The sequence below is a fragment of the Protomyctophum bolini genome (genome assembly GCF_963924005.1).
Source record: "Protomyctophum bolini genome assembly, chromosome: 17".
NCBI classification, from domain to species: Eukaryota; Metazoa; Chordata; class Actinopteri; order Myctophiformes; family Myctophidae; genus Protomyctophum; species Protomyctophum bolini.
Window position 1 is genome coordinate 36,209,687 of NC_137878.1, and position 18,491 is coordinate 36,228,177.

Genomic DNA, 18,491 nt, shown 5'->3' on the forward strand with positions numbered 1-18,491 from the left:
CAAGCATACTGTTGTGGGCCTTTTGTGTCCCCAGCGGCCAGCGCAGTCAGCGGTCGTGCAAGTTCACCCTCCTTCTAGCAGCGCCTAAAAAAAAACTTGTTTTTCTTCCTTTGCTGTTTCACATCAGCCAAATGACGCCGAAGCTCCTGACGCTGACTGGATTCCTGCGATATTAAAACTGGCAATATTCGTTCCCGTTTCCCTCCGCGCCGTCCAAAGCAAATGTTTCTATTGGACAATCCAGACAACTGTCATCCAATCAGTCACTGTATCTTCGTCGTCTGAAAATCATGGCGGCAACGTCACATGCTCTCATTAATTGTCTGGTGATTGTGAACATCTGTGTGTGGGAGTCGAACAGCGTCGCACTTAATATTCCACAGGCTGTCAGAAGGCAGAGGCCGTTTGGTTCCCTAGCTAATCTTTCCCCTTCAGTTTCTGTCATATTTATGCTGTTATCTCTCTCTCTCTCTCTCTCTCTCTCTCTCTCTCTCTCTCTCCAGTACATTCAAAGGGTATCATCTGCACTCTCTCTCTCCCTAACCTGTCTCTCCTTGCACATACAATAGAAATGCATAGCACGCTCATGTCCTCTCCTGCACACACACACACACACACACACACACACACACACGCACACACACACACACACACACACACACACACACACACACACCAAATGTGTCAGAAAAACAAAAGACACCCAGAGGGCTCTTGGTTCCTCCGTCCTACCTGGGGAGCACAGCTACGGCGCAGAGCTGTGCAGGAGGTTGCCATTCATGAATGATTAAAACAGCGAGCCTGTGCGTCTAAAGATAAGGATGAGAAACATAAACATTCTATGTGCTCAGCTCGAGCACGGGATGAAGTGAAACTTCAACCTGTTCTCCACTCCCGCCATTCTTGCAAATGGAAAAGTGTGAGGCCAATGAATTGAGTTCATTAAAGTCAGTGAATCATATTATGTAATGCTATAGCTTTGCAATGACTTTGCTTATTGCGACTGTCTCCTTTTTGCGAGGCCTGAGATTTATACGCACGATAAGGCCCGGTTGATTGCTTAGGAAAAGAACGCTCTATCTGTATCTCTCTCTGCTTCTCAGTCCCACAGGAAGCAGGCTATCCGTCCCGTCGACCCACAGGAAGCCAGCGCTCGGCGATGATCTACGCGGAGACATCGTCATTCTGCACCGTTACAGCCACCTCATCCAAGAAACCTGGATTTACCGTACCGTATTATATATACATCACACTGGACCAGGGAATAAACACCTCCATCTCATTCAGTGTTAAGGCAGCCTATATACAGCTGCCTAGATCTGAACTGAAGCGGGTGACAGCAGTGCAGTTCTCTCACCTCTTCAGACTCCAACTCACCCCCTCACACTTCACCATGTACCCCTTCCTGACACCCTAGATGTGATGATGACCATGAAGGTCACATCATGTTTGTTTTTGTAACAGGGACACCAATGTTAATGTTAAGAGACCGAGGTGAAATTAGATATGGAGCTGGGTTTTCAGGTGCAGGCTAGAAGGCAACATGGAGCCAGATGCATCTCTGCAGGGTCCCACTCTAGAAGGCACAGGAGGAGTAGAATCCATGCCGTCCCGCCCAACCACCTTCCACCACATTCACACAGACACACACATGTTGAGGCTACATGTACTGTTGGAACATCGACACCAGCAGGATGTTATGGTCGTAATGCTGACGACTGTTATAGTCTATAGAATGTGTGCATTCACCACTACTTACACGTTGTTGCATGTCAAACACGGAAAATAGCCGAAAGCTATACTGTATAAGCTCACAACACGAGCTGCTATTTTAGCTGAATGGAATGCTCTGTTATGACACGCCCAGAATAGGGATGCTAGAGTTCATGTGGTTAAGCACTATAGACAAATGAACTGTATGCTTACACCGCATCTCATCTGAAGCTACTCATTTATACGTGCTCGATCAACCACGCTAGTCCAATGTAAGATATGTGATCGTTGCTTGTGAATATTTGCTATTAATAGAAGTGAATGTAGGCGGCTCCTCCTTCTACAGAGGGACGTATCTGTAGGCTAAAGTCCTGACGTCAAGCCAGGTCCCATAAAACAAACCTTAATCCCTGTATTTTCTGAGCCGTTTTAATGTTTGCTTTGGGGGCTGATTATTTGCCCCCGCGCGTTATGATTTCATTATCATAAATTTTAGGGCTAGTTTGGCTTTGCACGTTTTTCCACATTAAAAGAAAGCAGGGGCTGTATATTCTCGGGCCGTTATATGTGGCGAGGCCAGTGCAGCAGATTACAGCTAATGCGTTTCATCTGGTGGTGTTTGTGAGAGGAGACCTGACCTGCTCATTGGCCCACTGTAGACTTCTGGCTGAACACGGGGGAGGGTCGTGGGGGTGTCTTGGTGGGCTGATTGTGCCAGTTTATGATCTCTTAATAATGATGCATGGGTGCCAGTAGATATAAAGGCTGCATGCTGCAGGATGCTGTGTTTATGGAGTAGAAAAAGGCAGAGTGCTGTTCATCTGTGCCTGCAGTCGTTGCTTTGATTGAAGCTGCAGTGCGCCCCATAAATTCCCTGCCTTCCGTATAATACACGCTGCATGTCATCCACACAACCACGCTGGACTTATTATCCACACGCTCTGATTAACCACTTGAGCCCCCCGGCAAACAAAAGCTAGGTGTGGGGGGAAAGAATTATCTGAAAATACAATATAAAAACTAGACTTTAGTAAAAAAAGAAAGTAAGACAGTTATACTGAAATGATACTTAAGAAGCTGAAAATGTAGTCTGTCAATTTGATAAAGATGTGTCTACGCACTACAAGCATGTGTACATGTTTATTACATGTTTATTGATCCCGGGATATTACACATTTCAATAAATCCCTAAAAAAGCAAAATAAATCATGAATTAATAACAAAATGCAATGATTTTTTTTTGTCGTTTCATGGAGAAATCAAAGCAAAAATCAAACAAATCCCAAACAAATGTTTAAAAAGTACTGTAAGTACACGGACGTTGCACGCATGGGGTTTAATGGCCACAAACTAAACCCCAAGAAAGGTTTCAAAACTAATCTGCAGTTTCCACAGTGCACTTTCATTCGGCACCTCTAACTTATTCATATGTAATTATCGACGGCTGAGGATAAGACCTTTGAGCGGCGTGTCTGTCTCTAATGAGCAGTGCTGCCTGCATGTGGATGTGGCTGATTGTTTTGTTCGCCAGTACCACAATCCAATAGCAGGCAGTTAATTTAATTAGGTTTTCATTCCCCCGGTGTTGGTTATGGTACCGTCTGGTGCACGAACGAAGCCACGGTGGTTTTCTTAAACTCTTCCTATACAGCCTACGGCGGCTGGAGAATCACGTAAAGCATTTAGTTGGAAAGTTTAGTCATTTTAATTCCACCTAGTAAATCTTTAAGATGTCCCAGCACGTACGCCCGTCGTGGAACGTAACTAAGTACATTTATTTAAGTACTGTACTTAACCCATTCTGGGCGGGAACCCATTTTGGTGTTAGCATTAATATTATGCTTTAGCTATTGAAAAATAGCAGATCTACAAGCTCATAGCGCGCCACCGAGTGGCGCGCTATGAGCTTGTAGGTCTGCTATTTTTTGAGAAATCGAAGAGCGACTGACATATAAAGACATTTATAGAATCTGATCTCAGGTCAGAATGGAAAACTGTCAGGATGTAGAAGACATTTTTAGAACCTGATCTCAGGTCAGAATGGGTTAAGGGGCGACTGTGGCTTAGGAGGTAGAGCAGGTCGTCCAATGATCCCTGGGTCGGCGGTTCGAATCCCGGCTCCTCCTCCTGTCTACATGTCGAAGTGTCCTTGAGCAAGACAATGAACCCCAAATTGCTCCCGATGTTCTGGTTGGTACCTTGCATGGCTTCCGCCACAATCGGTGTATGAATGGGTGAATGTAATGCACAATCTATGTAAAGCGCCTTGGCGCAATATAAATGCACCATTTACCATTTACCAGTACAATGTTGAGGTATGTGCACTGCTGTGCACTACTGAGTATATATTACCAATTCCCAATACTTTTACTTCTACTTTCTCCATTACATCTCGGATCCAAATATTGTACTTTTATTCCACTACATTTATTTGAAAACTTTTATTTAGTTACTAGTTACTTTGTAGATTTGGATTATAATTATTACAAAACATACATTATCCACTTCAACCCTATAGTATAGGCTATACATTATCCACTTCAACCCTATAGTATAGGCTATACATTATCCACTTCAACCCTATAGTATAGGCTATACATTATCCACTTCAACCCTATAGTATAGGCTATACATTATCCACTTCAACCCTATAGTATAGGCTATACATTATCCACTTCAACCCTATAGTATAGGCTATACATTATCCACTTCAACCCTATAGTATAGGCTATACATTTCGGCCAATTTAAAAATAATCTTCAAAATATTTTTATACATTTGAAAACTGAACTGAAATGTGACATTCTGCACAATGAATACTTTTACTTTTGGTACTTTAAGTACATTTTGATGCCAATACTTTGGTACTTTTTCTCAAGTACATTTTGAAATCCGGACTTTTATTTCGTCTTACTTGTATTTCTATATTGCAGTATACCAGTATTACTTAAGTGAAAAATGTGAGTATACTTTTTCCACCACTCTTTCCTGCATGCACGCACACACGCTCACGAATGCACGTGCACATGCACTCACACACACACACACACACACACACACACACACACACACACACACACACACACACACACACACACTCACACTCACACTCACACTCACACTCACACTCACACTCACACTCACACACACAGGCACGCTGCATATTCAATCCTATCCCTCTTCCTTCCATATGCCATAAATAGCACTTCCTCTCCCCACCCCCAGCTTGTGCTTGATAGTCCTCCTTCCATAAATAATACATCAATATTCACACCGCGGGGCAGTGCTCGGCACGGCACGGCACGGCACAAGGAAGGAAACCTTTTCTACGGTACCATTATTGAACCTGACATGACACACCTTTGATCAGCCTTCTGTCGATGGCGCCGCCTTCATTCTTGGGGCATACCTATTTACACGCACCTCGACAGTGGGTGCAGGGCCAATAAGGCAATCATGGAAGGAGGTATAGGGCCCGCACACCGTTCTTTTGGTAAAGAATCACTTTATTGAAAAAAGACAACGTTTCGATCTTGACGGATCTTCGTCAGGTCAGTATACAGATGCACACGTTTCATCCCTTTTATCCAGTTACCTCAGATTGAGTCCCTCCCCCCATTATGTGTCACCCTTGTCATTTGGTTTGTGAATCTTCTTATATGGTAATCAATTGTTTGGATTGTTTATTGCAATTCCTTCCATTTTTGTAACCACTTGAGGATTTTTTCTTTTGTTGTTCGTAGGATAGGCATTTATAAGCTTTCAGCTTCAGCCTGTTCCTTTTGATCACCTCCATTTATGTTATTGTAACCTTGTGTTGACAAATACGTTGTATTGTTACTGTGAAGATGATGAAATAAACTAAACTAAACTTGGCCCCCCGGGAGACCGTCCATCATGGCAGTTTGGGTGTTAAGCCCAAATGTTGATTCACCCCCATCATTGATCGGTCAGACCCCATGCCAAAGCGCCAGCGCTCGCCCAAAAGTCTGCCGTCACCCAGGCGGATGTGTGCGCTTCTCGCCCTCAGGGCGTCTTACTGGTAGACTAACATTTGTAGGCTATATCCAGTGTTTTACTGCAATGGGTGGTCTGAGCGTTCCACTGTGAAGGTGTGAACGCTTTAACCAATTGAGTTGGACAGACCCTCGACTAAGCGCTATAAATACTAATAGGATCCCTTCTATTCCTCCTCCATCTGGTTACCTGCAGGCCTAAAGTTATGGCTGCCTGTCGCCTCACAGCAGGCCCTTAATGACTGCTCTGATGCATACCTTATGTATTCTCTGTGCGTGCGTGCGTGTGCGTATTAATATTAAAGTATGATGTCCTAGTTCCTTTGTGGGCTTTAACTTTCTTCAGGTTTGACCCCACCCAGCACTATATGAATCAGTTCCTTCCCTCCATTAACACTGCTTAACTGGTAGCATAATAAATACTTGTATTGCTCCATCCGTTCAACATGCCGCAGCTAACAAATCTAATAACATTTTACACTAATGGTGCATTAGTGTAAAGTACCTGTATTCAAAGTACAAAAGTATTGGCTTGTTTGTTTGTAAGATTAGTTTTTGGCATTTCTGCCTTTATTGATAGTTTCAAGTGAAGACTGACAGGAGAGAGAGAGAAGGCCTATGATGTAATAAGCCTATCAGTGCATGGTTAATAATATCATATTGATGTAATATACCGGTAGTTGTTCTCAACAAGTGGTCCGGGGACCACCAGTGGTCCTTGAGGGCATTCCAGGGTGGTCCCCTGTTAAAGTTAAATGATGCAAGAGTTGATAACCAAATGGACCCTTATAGATAGAAGTCTACACAATTAGAGAATGTAGAAGAATTGTTATTTTGATCAACCTGTTTCTATCATTTAAAAGACAACAAAATGTTCTAAAGACACGTTTTGGGTCTGAGAGGCTTTTTGATTGATTGATTGATTGATTAACAGTTTGCCGCATTACAGTACATTACAAGTACAACTCAATAGAAAAACTCTTAACTGTGAGTGGACGACACCATAAAGCATTACACTTGTTTACAATAGGGTCCACCATTTTCAATTCATCAAAACATTTAGAGACGTACCAATATAGACAACTATATAGTCAAAACAGGAAATCATAGAGGAGGTAAAAAGGGAAAGGAAACATATACAGTGGGAAAAGGGGTGGGTGGGATTCAGATTTTACGGGGGCCAGTTTCCAATTTCAGCCGTCCATAGGTGCCCTTTGAGAGCAGTTTTGTCTTAATGTCTTAATGACTGCTGGTATGGCGTTCCACATTTTGGTGGCTTAGGAACTAAATGAATTTAGTCCCTTGTTTGTGCCGAATCTGGGTTGGACATGGTTTGTTGAACTCCCTCTGGTGTTGTGGGTGTGTGGACTTCGTTGACATTAAGCAAGTATTTAGAAAGGTACATGGGTATCTTGGTGGTGTAGCGCAGGGGTAGGCATCCTTAGGCACCAGTGCCAACATTGGCACAAAGGATGGTGATCACTGGCACACTGGCAAGTGTGTGAGAGAGTATTTTTGGTTTTAAATAATGCAGTCAAATAAATTAAGTCCCTCTCATTTGTGTGTAAATTACACCCTGCGTTCTACATTCATTAAAACTGAACTCTGTTACTTATTGCCCTGAGTCTAATGATCATTATAACAACGTGAAAGATAAAAAAATAAGGAAAAACTTTTTATTTGTGGACAAGCAAAATATGTTGGAATTTGTCACGTAGTGTCATTAAAATTAATTAATGTTGATATGGCACACTGACGATCTAGAAAATAAAAACATGGCACTTCATTTAAAAAAGGTCGCAGACCCCTGGTGTAGCGAATCTTGTGGACCAGACCCATTGCAAGGTGCTGTACTCTGTCGTCAACCCTAAGCCATTCCAGCCTGTCAAAGTGGGCAGGGGTGAGGTGGGTTCGGGGAGTGAGGCCAAGTATAGTAGCCTGACTAGTTTGTTTTGGGAAGCCTTGTTTTAAGGGCCTTAGAGGTACTGTGGTACCAGGAGGTGAATGCATAGTCGAAGAAACCTTGTACGAGGGCTCCTGTTAGGGTCTTCAATGTGTTTTTGTTGACCAGTGAGGAGATACTGGATACTATAGGCTAAAAGTCATCAAATGGCTGTCCGTGGCTTAAATGCAGAATAAATAATTAACCTTGTCTGACATGAAAAGGGTTGAAAACTACTGTAATAAAATAAATACAGATTTTGAGCTGAGAAAGGAAAGCTCGCCATCGTGTGGTTGAAGGCAGCCAGGCAGCAAGACGGTTCGGTAAAGTGCTCATTCTATCTCAATGGGGTAGCATAGTTCCAAATAATGTTTGGAAGTGGAACTATAGTCGTGTCGCCACTCTCATACTTTTATCTGGATTGTACTATGTTTTTGTATGGACGTGGTGTTGGGTGCCTGCACATTGTGCACACATGGCATCAACGCATGGTGTTGTGTACTCTGTCTTTCTTTTTCTTTTACCCCCCTTTTCCCCACACTGTATATGTATTTTTCCCCTTTTTGCTTCCTATATGATGAATTCCTGTTCTGTTCTTTAACTACATAGAAGTGTCTATTTGTTTGTCTCTAAATGTTTTGATGAATTGAACAATGTGGACCCTGTTGTAAACAAGTGTAAGGCTTAATTGGGTCGTCCACTCACAGTTAACAGTCTTTGTATTGAGTTTGTGCTTGAAATATACTGTAATTCTGCAAACTGTTAATAAATATTTCAATCAATCAATCAATACTAGTTTACTCTGGGGTAAGCTGTCGTCTGCGTGTCCTCCGCCAATCAGCGCCGGCCGTTGAGAGCGTACTACTACTAAACGTCCACCAATCAGGCAGCGTCACTGCGCCAGTTGCACATTTTGAATCGGCGAGCCTCGGCCGAGACGATGTGCTAGTGTGTATGCGAGAGAAGAAACATATTACTAACTAACAAAGGTCTCTTGACTCTTATTTCTCTGTCTCTACCATACTTCTCGGTGTAAACTGTAAAGTACTCCTGTCACCGGTCGACGCCAACGGTTGTTTTTCGACGTTCTGCGGAAGGAGACAGACAGGTACGTTTGTTTGGCGTGGCGTGACTACTTAGTTAACTTAGCATGCATGCTAACTTGTTGTGCTCGCGTCACTGCCAACGTCTGTTTACAACAACTGATTGAACATTTCATTCGTTTGTAGAATCAATCATGGGTATTTATCGGGTACAGTTCAATTCAAACAAAAGTACAGGTCAATACAACTACGAGGATAAAACCAGAAAAAGCACTAAGACGTGTTTACATCACGGTCGTCCATTTTCAATTCACCAGGACGGACATTTAAAAAATATGCACTGCTATGCAGAAAGGAAATCATACAGTTTAAGAAAGTAAGATAAAAGAGAAACGTTTACATTCTAGAAAAAGGGGCGGTGGTTTTGAAGGAGTCTAGGGATTCACATTTCTTTGATTGTGAAGTATTTAACAGATTGCATTGCAGAATTACAGTACGATTCTAGCACAACTGTTAACTGTGGACACACCACAAAGCATTACACTTGTTTACAATAAGGTCCACCATGTTCAATTCATAACATTTAGAGAAGTACAAATATACACCAATATATATATACCAAAAACGGGAAATCATCAGAGGTAAAACGGGGAAAAGAAACATGCAGGGAGGGGGGAAAGTGGTGGGTGGGGGATTTGAATGTTATGGGGTCAGTTTCGAATTACAGCCGTCCCTATAGGTGCCCTTGAGAGCCAAGGGATTCGCATGTCTTAATGACAGTTGGTAGGGCGTTCCACATTTTGGTGGCATACTAGCGCAAATAATTTAGTCCCTTGTTTGTTCCTGAATCTGGGTTGCATGTGGTTTGTTGAACTCCCTCTGATGTTGTGATCGTGGACTTCGTTGACAATGACAGGTACAACTCTAGCTCTGTTTGGAATTGGAACCTGCCTTTATGCTTTTAGCACAGAGAAGAGGTTCTGTATAGAGGTATCCCTGCATTGGTAGAAAGGGGTTTGAGCCTTCCAAGAACGGTGTTGAAAACCCCTTTTTGCAGTAGCTATCGTTTCCAAAAAGTAAAGTTATTTCTGACGAGCTATTATGATAAACCTAGGACAGGCACTTAACATTTTTAGACGGGGGAGTGAAACGACTGCTTAAATCAGGCTTAAATTGCTTATTTAGTCAGCCTGTGGCCAGTGAGTCCACATGCCCAGTACTGCTTCCGTAAGATTTAATTGGGAAAACATGGTACTGGCTGACGCTGACTTCATAATCTATGCAATCTTCACTAGTTTTGGTCTTGGGGAGACATTTCTCCTTTGTGTTTGGGACCCACTGATCCCAGGGCCCACCCACCTCTATTATCCTACATGTCCTGCTGGAACACGTGCTGTTCTTATTTACAGTACTGTGTGTATGTTCTGCATGCATATCATCAGATGTACAACTCTTTGACACTCTCTCTCTCTCTGTATTTATTCTCAGGGTTTTTCGAAAGACATCAAGGTGGCCAAGTACGTGGGCTACATCAAGGACTACGAGGGAGCCACACTAATGGGCTGTGAGCTCAACCCCAGCATCCCCTAGAGTTCTCTATCGTCAAGAAGGTGTGTGCGTGCACAAGCTCACGATGTGACTCGTTGTGAGCTTGTATATCGCCTATTGTCAGCTTTAAGGTTACTAGGGTCTAAAAATGAAGAAAGAAAACAATTGTGTGTCCCATCGACTCATCGAGAGCATTCCTGGCATCCGTATGCAACGTGTGACCTCGGTCTCTCTTAGTTTTAACTGTAGCTAGCAGTGGTGTAAACTAAAGTAACAAAGTACATTTACTCAAGTACTGTACTTATGTACAATGTTGAGATATTTGTACTATTTCCAATATTTTTACTTCTACTCCACTACATCCCGGATCGAAATATTGTACTTTTACGCCACTACAATTATTTGAAAACTTTTAGTTACTAGTTTTTTTGTAGAACATTTGCGTAGCGGTGTATTTGTGTGTGTGGTTAAAGTAAGTACATTTTTATTTATAAAGCACTTTTCAAAACAACAGTTACAAAGTGCTGTACAACAAAGTAAAAAACAATCAATTAAAAGCGACAAATCACAGCTCAAAATACAAACGAAATAGATATGTTTTCAGTGACTTCTTAAAAATGTCAACAGACTCTGCATTCTTTTAACCCATTCTGGGCGGGCACCCATTTTGGTGTTAGCATCATGTAGCTTTAGCTATTGAAAAATAGCAGACCTACAAGCTCATAGCGCGCCACCGAGTGGCGCGCTATGAGCTTGTAGGTCTGCTATTTTTGAAAAATTCGAAGAACGACTGACATTTTTAGAATCTGATCTCAGGTCAGAATGGGTTCATCAGACCAGTGTGTGTCCAGGTGGAAACCTCGTATGAATCTGATCTCGGGTCAGAATGGGTTAAAGTAAAGTCTTCTGTCTGACCAGCTGCCATGGCGACCAGGGAACCCGGCCAGAAGAAGTCCTTCAAGAACAGCCTAGAGGACATTAAAAACAAGATGGTTGAGAAAAGGGCCCGTCGTGCCACCCTGGTGGACAGAGCCAAGAGCGGCAAGCCAGGACGACGGATACTGGTCAACAAAACCAGCAGTAGGAATATCATTAATTTTGCCTACATGCATTGCATTGCATGCATACATGATGTATATCGATCATAAAAACACTTTTTTTTGCCTCACATTTGTGTATGCATACATTATGACTTATAACTTTATTAAGTAGGTAAGCATTGGTGTAACCAACGGAGCCTCCCACACCAACATTTCAGTGCATAATCTGGCCATGTTGAATGCGTGTCCCCCCCACCACCACCACCAGACGACCGTATCCTGACGGGCCTGCAGGGCAATAACAAGGAGCTGGCTGTAGCTCTGCAGGGGGAGAAGGAGAAGGTGAGGCAGCTCAGCGACATCAACCTGAAGCTGAAGGGGGACCGCCAGGCTCTGTTCGGACATCTGCTCGTCCTCAAAAGGGTGCTGAGCGAGCAGAAGGCCAAGGTGAGCCTACTCTCTAGCATCAAGTCCCTAACTGAGTGAGATTGAGCAGGCGTGCACGAGAGAGGGGTGGTTTATTTGTGTGGAGTTTCTCTCAGATAGAGAGAAAGTGTTTATATTATTTTGATGGGACATAATATAGGTAGGCCTATTATGTTATTTATATATATTGTGACATGTCATGGACACCGCAACGAGCTGCGCACACGGGTTGCAGCGTGAGCCATGAGAATGAAAGACTACACATGTGCGATGTCCAAATTATGTTCTTCTCAGACATACAGTATTCATATATTGCTAGTGTATAATAAGCTCTGTATCTGGTTAATTTCTGGATTTTGCGGAGCACGTCTGTTTTTATCTTGACTGCGGCCTGTTCCTGACCGCAGGTATTTAAATTTTTGCCCGCGCCCGCAACATTTGCGTTGGGTCCTGATGCAGGGCTCTACTGTGTGGCTCTCAGGGGCCCCATCTCTACCGTACAGATTTCAGGGGCCCCATCTCTACCGTACAGATTTCAGGGGCCCCATCTCTACCGTACAGATTTCAGGGGCCCCATCTCTACCGTACAGATGTCAGGGGCCCCATCTCTACCATACAGATGTCAGGGGCCCCATCTCTACCGTACAGATTTCAGGGGCCCCATCTCTACCGTACAGATTTCAGGGGCCCCCTCTCTACCGTACAGATTTCAGGGGCCCCATCTCTACCGTACAGATTTCAGGGGCCCCATCTCTACCGTACAGATTTCAGGGGCCCCATCTCTACCGTACAGATTTCAATAAAATGTGCTTGTGTTGCATGCTGAGGTTCTAGGCCACGCGACACGATTTACCAGCACAAGGAAGTAAGTCGGTGCATACGTATTTATTGCACAAGGGAGCCAAACGTACCGTATGTGACCTGACCTCATTTTAATGTGGAAATAACCTAGCAGCCAAAACTTGCAAAGAAACATTGCCATGTATTTCCAATGCACAGAGTGGACCTGTGGAGATCACCGCTGAGCCCGCGGGCAGGGATCCATCCAGGTAATTAAAAAAAATGAGACGACTAGTAAAACTTAAAACTTGTAATATTTTCTGGCTTCCATTACGCCAGACTTTTTTTATGACCCCTCTCCTCTAATTTGACAGACTCCAGAGCACCCCGAGACTCACCGAGCCCCTCCGGTGTGAGCCTGTGGCCACATCTGCAGGTACGCCAACAGGCCTGTCACAAGTTTCATATAGATGGAGGGTATGCGCATGCATAAAGTGAATGGCAAAGCGACAGGCAAATTGAGTTTAACGTTGTTTAATGGAATTAGATAGGACTTTTCTGTTTGGATGTATGGGCTGTCAAGGCCAGAAAGTAGTTTTTTGCCACTCCGGTTTGATGATGATGTCACGTGCATACCCTCTATAATCGTCCCAATTGCAATTCTTTGAGATAATTGCAATTTAGTTGTATCTTTTTTTTTATTCATACATTCCTAATGGCCAATGCCAAAAACACAATTAAATCTGTAATCGCAATTATTGTTGATAGATCTGACAATCTGACATGGAGATTTCATCAGTTAATTTTTGACATCCACATGTGACAAGATATCCGTACAACATGAAAAATATCCTTGGATGTGTTGCTTGCTGGACGTTGCTGCCATATTTATGTTTGCATGGATGACATTTCTCAGCCGCCACATTGAGAGCTTGTAGATGTGCCATGTTTGGTTATTTTAAGTTAAAGCCTCAATGTGATTTCTTCACCTGGTTGGCTGTATGTAGAACATCAGGAACACGTATTACTAAAACGTCATATTTTTATATTGTGTTAATGGTTTATGAGACAGCGCTCGTGTGTGTGTGTGTCAAATCGGTTATTAGATTTTATATTGTTTTAAATCATGTGTTTGTCATTTCCCGTTGTTTCAGACGTGCACATGTTGCCGGTGCCGCGGACGGTGTGCGTGAGGCGGGGGAAGAGCACGGAGCGTGGCGGCGGCGGCGGCAGCGTCAGGAGGAGGTCCAGTCGTGTTCACATGCAGAGGTCATCGAGTGACCCCGGCGCGTCCCAGGAGGAGTCTGCCAGTGAGGGAAACCCCGGCGCGCCCCTGGAGGAGTCGGGCGCTCCCGCAGAGTTTCTGGAGGTCTTGGAGGCCTTGACGGCGAGTCCCATTCGCCCCCCGGACGGTGACGCCAGGCTCCAGAACGAGACACGGCAACAGGCAGCTGAACCAGAGCCGTGTGTTGTTGTCCGTGGCGGCTCCTTGGAGCCGCCACGGCGCAAAAACGCATCGGAGGCCAAACCCGAAGGTCGGCAGCAACCACGCAGGAAGGCCATGCAGCCGCGGGACACGCCGGCCCCGGTCCCGGCCCCGGTAGCGCCCGCTCGGAAACCGGAGAGGGGCCGCAAGCCGGAGCGGGCCCCTCTGAAGAAACCGTGGGATAATCCCAAACCCAGAGCCCGCTCCAAGAGCCGCGAACCCAGAGCCCGCTCCAAGAGCCGCGACCGGTCGGCCACGCGGGCAGCCAAGGGAGGGGGACCTCCGCTCAACACCTCGCTCAACACCTCGCAGGTAGGGATGTACCAATCAGACGTTTTGGCCCATATCGATATATCAGATTTGATTAATTGATGTTATGGCCGATAACCGATTAAACCGTTGTCGATATGATCTCGTTCTGTATTAAAAAGTATTTCTGTCTATTCTGAAAAAAGGCTTATAAATGCCTCCTTTATTCCAAAACTAGGGATGCACAGGCGTTATTGAGATGTTGGCCCATATCCTAACATCAACGTGTTGGCATAATTATGTACTACTACTGTGTAGTATTTTTATTTAAAAATGTTCCAACTTGTTGACTCTTTTGAAAGCTTCCATAGAAAACAGTACACTGATATAATTTGCAGCCTTCATCATAACAAGGCTTTTTTTTCCAAAATGATTATTAATTATAAACTAAAATATCTGCTAAAAGCTAATGGCCCATCCCTCCTCGCAGGGCTTCAACGACACGTTCGACTTCGACTGCGAGGACGGGGTTCACCTCACGCCCTTCAAGGGCAAGCCGGCCGACGCCAACAGTCAGCCGGCGGCTACAGCTACGCCCGTCCGGGAAAGGTCGTCGCGGAAACGACCTTCCATGGAGGCCACGCCGGATGACCCCTCGACCGACTCGGAGGACGAGGACAGTCCCTACGTTCCACACAAGACGCGCCGCTTGTCCGAGCAGAAGGAGGTCATGCCGACTCGCAGCCGGCGGCCCTCCAGGGCGACCAGGCAGAAGGAGAACGTCTCCCCGGAACGGAACGCACCTGGTGAGAATGGGTTCATTCGTAGGCTGGCCCCGCTGCTCACATTTACATCCATATTGGTGACGAGTTTTGATGTGCTAACTTCCAAGGGTAGTATAATATAGTACAAACTTCCAAGGGTAGTATAATATAGTACAGCCATTTCACTTTCCCACAAAATTGCTTATCAGAGTCCTCATTCATTATTATTTATTATTTTGAGACCAATCCGATAATTTTTATGGCCGATTTCGATATGCTACCGTTCTATATGCTACCGATTTTATATATCGTGTATCACTATTTGTTTTGTCACTAATCATATTCCCATCTCTGATATTGATCACCTGTCCCATTTGGTATGGCTTAAACAAAACGTTTGTTAACCTAATAAATTGTGTGTTTTATATTGCAGAGCATGAAGAGCTCCCAGTCACTCCAGGTGTGCAGGCTGAGATTAGACGGTTAGAGGAGGTGTTGTCCAGCTCCCCGGAACGGAACGCACAGGTGTTGTCCGTCTCCCCGGAACGGAATGCACCTGGTGAGAATGGGTTAATTATTTATATATATATTCGTAGGCTGGCCCCGCTGCTCACATTTACATCCATATTGGTGATGAGTTTTGATGTGCCAACTTCCAAGGGTAGTATAATATAGTACAGCCATTTCACTTTCCCACAAAATTGCTTATCAGAGGCCTTATTTATTATTTTGAGACCAATCCAATACAGATCATTTTTATGGCCGATTTATTTCGATATGCTACCGTTCTATATGCTACCAATTTATATATTGTGTATCACTATTTGTTTTGTCACTAATCATATTCCCATCTCTGATATTGATCACCTGTCCCATTTGGTATGGCTTAAACAAAACGTCTGTTAACCTAATAAATTGTGTGTTTTATATTGCAGAGCATGAAGAGCTCCCAGTCACTCCGGGTGTGGAGGCTGACATGAGACGGTTAGAGGAGGTGTTGTCCAGCTTCGGAGACTCCCTGTCCACCGCTGAGACCCCTCCCAACGTCGAGACCCCTCCCCGCCAGATGCCCCAGAGGGCCAAAACCTGCAAAAAGGGTAAGGCACCCCTGTTCTGGAGTATCTTTGTAATTAATTCGTTTTGACCTCTCCTTTACAATTGCTCCCCTTTTTAAAACTCTGGTGTACACTTCTCTATGCACTGGTTTAATTGAAACCCTGTCTTTATACACTTCACTGTGCACTACGTTTCCCCTTAAGCTGGTCACTGGTGTGTAAAACTGTCTCTAGAACGCTGGTTCCCAAACGTTTAAACTCAGGACCCAAAAGATACATTTGGCACGCGTGTCCCGGACCAGGGCCCAAACTGAACAAATCTTTTTGGATTTACTTGCTGAGCAATATTTAATAGTCAAAATAGCCGTTATGCCATCATGGATAAAAGGATGGAGAGAGAAAAACCCACTGGGATAGTGGGTTTTTTATGTTAGTAGTTATTGTTGGCGGAGCCGTCATGAGAAATATTATTTAGTTTTTTACCCATGACTTAAAGATGGGTCCCGGTGTATATATTTTGGGAACCAGTGTCTCTAGAAACTCACCCCCCTCACCTGTGGTCTCCCCCCTCCCTCCCTCCCTCACTCCCTCCCCTCCCCCTCCCTCACGGTTCCTCAGGCGGGCTCGGCATCAGGATGGCAGGGCGGGGCTTGAGTCTGTGTGACGTGACCAATCATCTGACCCCTGCAGCCTATCGCGACTTCTCGCTCGGCAAGTCCCGCCCCTCAGACGCGCGGTGCTCCACCCCCGTCGCGGAGCCGCGCAAGCGTCGTTCTACCATGACGGTGGACTACAAGGAGCCGTCCTTGGGGAAGTACGTACACACACACGGAGACATAAGTGATATTTCTGTGCTAAAAATAAGTATTAAATAGCTATATTCTGTACTTTTGTACTCATTGCAATAGTCAACTTGTTCAGAAACGGGTCTCTAGCTCTACATTTTCAGGTAGGGATACTAATTTTCAGGAGAGAACTCGCAGGATAACCGAGTGAAATAGGAAGAGATGGCACAAAGAAATGAGCAGACACAATTAGAACTGGAACACAAGTTTTCTGATTGGCTGAAATTTGTCAACCCACCTGAAAATGTATTTTCTGTTTACTAGACAGGGAGACCCTCTTACTGAACACTATAGCAATGATTACTATCAGATTATTTTAGTTTGAACCAAATATCGCTTGCCTTACTCACTCTGAACCTTATTTTATACTTTGGCTTAAACTCATGCGCTCTACATTTTCTAGATGCCACTTTGTGCATGGAGGTGTCATTGAGAAATTACACTGGGCGCCAACCTGTCTTCCATACAGACTTGGCGCGCCAACTTAAGACCAGCTTGTTGGTCGTCTTATCTGTGGCGCTGGTGCGAATTGAGAGCAGCGCAATATTTAGATTTGCAGTGTACAACCAACACAGCTAATCCAAACGCGTACATTGATTGTAATCTAAATCCATTGGGTGCTATTTCTTGTAAAATTAAGTAATGATATTAATGAAAATCACCAATAACAAAATCTAAATGCCTAAAATATGGATGCTAGGGGTTCATGTGGTTAAACATGATTTGTTTTTCTTGTCCGGCTGCGTCTCATCTTTGTCCTTTCGTTTCTCCATCGCTCCAGGAAACTCCGGCGTGGAGACAAGTTCACAGACGTGCAGTTCCTCAGCTCGCCGATCTTCAAGCAGTCTGCCAGGGGCAGGAGGTCTGCGCAGCAGTCTGCTAGCAGTGCTAGGAGGTCTGTGCACAGTGTGCAGAACTCCAGAAAATCCACCAACAGAAAATCCACAAACACTCAGCAGCCATTTCAGAAATACAATGAGTCGTTTGTTGGATGTCTGTAATTCCTTGGACTTTTAAAAGTGATTCTTTTTAACTTCAAGGCTTGTTTGAGGCAATTTTAAGGTCTTTAAGTTTTTTTTAAAAATTCATATCCATTTCCTTTTTTTTTTGAAGACCGAGTTATGACTGTAGAGCTTGGAGTGTTCGTTTAAGTAACAGGATTCTCTCCATCTCTTTAATAAACAAAATGCATTTCCATGCTTATACCGTAAGAGTTGTCTTGTCTCGTCACTAAAGAGATGGAGACCCCTTTTGTTGCTTAATAAACACCCTATTAGAAATTACTCATAGTTAACGCTGTTTTATTTGAGCAAATAACATGAGATCAGAATCATTCTTTAGATTCATCACTGTGAATATTATTGTATTATCTCATGAATTGTATCCCCATCTAACCTCTTGTATGTGATTCAAGGGATTAAACCTAAAACAAGTCTCGGGACTAAACATTTTTGTTTTGCTTTAATGAAATATCCCGAGACCATTTAGGGTTTTCTGACCGGTGCCTCTCATTGTCTTCTGTTGCGACCTCATACATGGTCAAATGAGTCAACCTCATACATGGTCAAATGAGTCAACCTTTAA

At 44.0% G+C, this 18,491-nt stretch overlaps 1 protein-coding gene across 2 annotated transcripts; it reads left to right on the top strand.

Annotated features, from left to right (window-relative positions):
* The first annotated feature begins 8,491 nt into the window (after positions 1–8,491).
* On the top strand, positions 8,492–18,289 carry LOC308332447 (uncharacterized protein). 2 transcript variants are annotated; one of them, XM_080788351.1, is made up of 12 exons: positions 8,492–8,779; positions 10,203–10,324; positions 11,181–11,342; positions 11,571–11,749; positions 12,728–12,777; positions 12,883–12,944; positions 13,663–14,306; positions 14,734–15,049; positions 15,441–15,566; positions 15,943–16,104; positions 16,681–16,876; positions 17,689–18,289. In XM_080788351.1, the coding sequence occupies exons 3-12, from the start codon at positions 11,186–11,188 to the stop codon at positions 17,906–17,908; spliced, it is 2,112 nt and encodes a 703-aa protein (XP_080644477.1). In that variant the 5' UTR covers positions 8,492–8,779; positions 10,203–10,324; positions 11,181–11,185; the 3' UTR covers positions 17,909–18,289. The 2 variants fall into 2 exon arrangements, with proteins under 2 accessions (XP_080644477.1, XP_080644478.1); XM_080788352.1 differs by lacking the exon at positions 15,441–15,566.
* Positions 18,290–18,491: the final 202 nt, after the last annotated feature.